The sequence below is a fragment of the Enoplosus armatus genome, chromosome 16, assembly GCF_043641665.1.
Source record: "Enoplosus armatus isolate fEnoArm2 chromosome 16, fEnoArm2.hap1, whole genome shotgun sequence".
NCBI lineage: Eukaryota > Metazoa > Chordata > Actinopteri > Centrarchiformes > Enoplosidae > Enoplosus > Enoplosus armatus.
In genome coordinates this window covers 8,556,078-8,559,670 of record NC_092195.1, presented here as the reverse complement: position 1 = coordinate 8,559,670, position 3,593 = coordinate 8,556,078, and the positions used below count along the sequence as shown (strand labels likewise).

The 3,593-nt window shown below is 42.8% G+C and overlaps 1 protein-coding gene across 1 annotated transcript; it reads right to left on the bottom strand.

Annotated features, from left to right (window-relative positions):
- npy (neuropeptide Y) lies at positions 1-2,141 on the bottom strand. The gene is made up of 4 exons (XM_070921151.1): positions 2,097-2,141; positions 1,646-1,833; positions 434-523; positions 1-336 (listed from the first exon to the last, which is right to left on the bottom strand). The coding sequence occupies exons 2-4, from the start codon at positions 1,831-1,833 to the stop codon at positions 315-317; spliced, it is 300 nt and encodes a 99-aa protein (XP_070777252.1). The 5' UTR covers positions 2,097-2,141; the 3' UTR covers positions 1-314.
- Positions 2,142-3,593: the final 1,452 nt, after the last annotated feature.

The window sequence follows — 3,593 nt, the reverse complement described above, 5'->3', positions numbered from 1 at the left end:
TTTCTTCAAACAATTAATCTTTAATTGCACAATTATACAGTACAATCAACATGCCCTCCCCCACTTTACTTTTATGTTTCACAGATGATAACTCTGAATAAACTATTTACAATTTTATGGCATTTAAGCAGAGGTGACTGTAGCTGATGGGTAAGGAGGCGGGGCTGAATATACGTGGCGGCTCATAGAGGTAAAAGGGGAAGAGGCAGGGTGGTAGTTTGGTGTAGGAGGGTGTGGAGTAAGAGATGTGTAGAGGTCAGAAATGTCAGCGGCAGCGGGGCAGCAGTGAGGTGGAGCCAACACTGATGACATCATCACCACAATGATGGGTCATATCTGGTGAGAGAGAAGCAAAAGGTCAAGTTCAGTTTCCTCCTGTGAGAGCTACAGCAATGTAGTACACTCACAGTCTTGCACACACACACACACACACCTTGACTGTGGAAGCGTGTCTGTGCTTTCCTTCAACAGCAGCTCTGAGACCAGTGTGTCCAGAATCTCAGGACTGGACCTCTTTCCATACCTGGGACACAAAGAGACAGACAAACAGGCAAAGGGACGATTATTTGGGGAAATTTAAAGGGCTTTGCACCAACCTTGGACCTTTTGGTCTTTAAGAGAAAAAACATCACAGGGGAGGGAGAGACCTTGGCTGATTTTAGGACAGGGAAATAAATAACTGAACCTATTTCTCTGCATGTCCTCATGTCATATGTCCAATTATAAGCTCAGTGAAGGCTGATCGCAGTCAGACCGAGACCTTGCAGGAGCAGACAGGAGTTGCATCGCAGGTGGTCATAGTTCCTTTTCTGTCCCTCAGATGATAAGCCGTGTCGGCGCGCTTGTCCCCCTGGGTGGCTAAACGCCTGCAGCGGCATCCAAGCCCCTGACATTCAAAAGAAAGCTGAAAAACTGTGGGTGATTTGACACAGCATGCTGGCCATGGCAGTCATGTCTCCCCAAGGTTTTTTTTTTCAGGTGGTAAATGGGCAGCGGGTGTTTGCTGCTTTGTAACAAGTCTTAGACTACTGGCAGCTCCAACAGGCAAAACTTTAGGTGGACTTATGGTTTTGTTTGTTTGATGTCAAAATGTTGTGCTTTAGTGTCAGATTACTGTCAAGACCATAACAGAAAATGGCAAAAGTGGAGGAAAGTTTCCTACAAAGACCAATGTTGACGAGTTGGATGATAGCAGAGAAACAGAAGAAAATATACTTTTTCTCATATTTGTTTGTGGAATCTGTGACATTCCAGCCATGAGAATAAACAATCCGCCAAAATTAAAATCCTGCATTCCTACTTAGCAGAAGTTTGTACAGTAAGCAGTAGAGCTATGGAAGAAAATGGCTTAAATTGGAAGAATATACCGAAGCACCACTGAACTTGCAAGCATGTTTTATCTGATAGCAGTCCTGTCATTATATTCACACATTTGTAAAACAGGACAGAATAGAATAGAATAATGTGGGCGAGCTACCAGCCAGTGGACAAATATTACCAATTCATTTCCAATTCATATCAAGTCATTTGAGGAGAAAAAAGATGGCAAAGTACTACTTGAAATCAAATTAAACATGAAACCACATGAACTCCAGATCTTTTAATACGCTTTCTATTCTTGCAGAGGTGTAATTAGTCTGCCTACCTCTGTCTTGTGATGAGGTTGATGTAGTGTCTCAGGGCTGAGTAGTACTTGGCCAGCTCCTCCGCCGGGGCGTCCTCCCCGGGGTTCTCCGGTTTCACCGGGTATCCCTCCGTCAGGGCGCCCAGGCAGAGCAGCGCCCACAGCAGGAACCCCAGAGTCCCCAGCCAGCTCACCAAGTTAGGATGCATCTGACCGGGAAAAGTAAAAACTGTTATTTATTTATAAGACTGATCACTGTTCAGCTTTGAAGTCATTGCTTGAGGAATACATGTATAGTTGGTCGGAGTAAAAAACATGAAAACAATATTAGTAGAGATGGATTTCCAATAACCAGCATTTTTTTGCAGCTGCATAACCAGCAGACAGTCATAAAAAGTCATGTCGAGAGACTTTAAATGAGTTTAATCAGTTCATGTCAAGGTTCTTGCAAATCAAATATGAAGGTACTTACATTTCCCAGAGGGTCGGAGGGAGACTTGCGCGCTGTCCTATGGCGTCTCTTCTGCTCTTCTGGGCTCTTGGTGCGCGGCGGGTTTTATATCTGTGTGCGCAAGAGGCGCTGCAGAAAAACGCCAGCGTCAGAGCTGCGCTCCGTTTAGCGCAAGTCTCTGCTTGTCTTCATGTGAACGTCACCGGTGATGCTGTCATAAGTGTGTGTTTCAAAAAGCTGTTTTCTATTAATTTAAAAGACGTAAAACAACAATGCAAACTAAAAATAGAGTGAGTTAATAAGCCTGGTTTCCAATGAGACCAAGAGGGATTAGTGATGAAGTGTTTTTTTTTTAAAGGATGTGGACAATCCAGCTGCTACAGTTACATTTCAGGATACTAACCAAAATTTACAGTAATGACATTATATTGGATATGATAAGTTCACTACAAAGTCACTGTAAGATGTGTCTGATACACAACATTCAACATAAGTTACTGTGTTGTTAATGTAACAAACATTATGTTCTATGTCTCAAATGCAGGGGTGTGTATAAACAGGCACATCACACACACATTTCCACACTTGCATTCAAACACAGTCAAACAGATTGACACACACATGCTGAGTGTGATGTTTTGGTGTTCATGAGGCTTCTCTATGAGGAAGAAGGTGATAAATTATTGCACAATCAAGTAGTGATTCTTCTGCATAATGAGACCAATAATCCCATCTGAAGTCACAAAAGAATGGCAGCAATGTGACACTGTTGGCGAACTTCAAATGAATCTTCTATAGGCGGGCTCCTTACCAAAAGGAAGCTCATATGACGATGCCTCGGGTGATCTGGAATAAAAAGATCTCAAACAGACACACATGTACGCGAACCCCCCTTTTTTTGACACGCTATTTGACTGAATCAGTCCACTAATTTCATTTTGCGGTTCACTCCATCAGATGGAGAGAGAGAGACTGGGACACTCAATGTGAACAAAAGGCCTAAATGTGAATACAGAGACACGTCAGTCAAAGAAGAGCCCAATCTCCAAGAAACCCACTTAATAAGAAAACCCAAATAGCACTTCAAATGAATCTGGATCACTAAGTGCTTCATTTACCTCCCATTCATAATCCTTTTGTATACCAGCTCGCAGCCATATAATCTATCAAAATCAGTATTCTTCAGCAGTGCTGCTTTTTAAGTAGCGCAGAGGATGTGTTAAGGGCTTTTTGTATAACACAGGATGCTAAGAGGGAGATGAGGAATGAGACACAAGTTAGAGAACGTGGAGCACAAAGTCATGACCGAATCACAGACAGGAATTAGTACTTCTAGTCCTCTTCAGGGGGATACACACACACACACACACACTCAGTGACTCACTTCAATAGGTATAACACCTTTTTTAAGCAAACAGCTTGAGCCTACGGAAGTGTCTGACATGTGAATGAAGCAGATGTATAAAGCACGTGGACAAAGTTGAGAGGTCAGTTAGTGTTTGCTTAAACATGAGACTC

Coding starts and splice junctions, on each gene's coding strand:
- npy (XM_070921151.1), bottom strand. CDS start 1,833: ATGCATCCTAACTTGGTGAGCTGGCTGGGGACTCTGGGGTTCCTGCTG. Junction 524..1,645: donor AACCTCATCACAAGACAGAG/GTAGGCAGACTA, acceptor TTTGTGTCCCAG/GTATGGAAAGAGGTCCAGTC. Junction 337..433: donor GACACGCTTCCACAGTCAAG/GTGTGTGTGTGT, acceptor CTCTCTCACCAG/ATATGACCCATCATTGTGGT.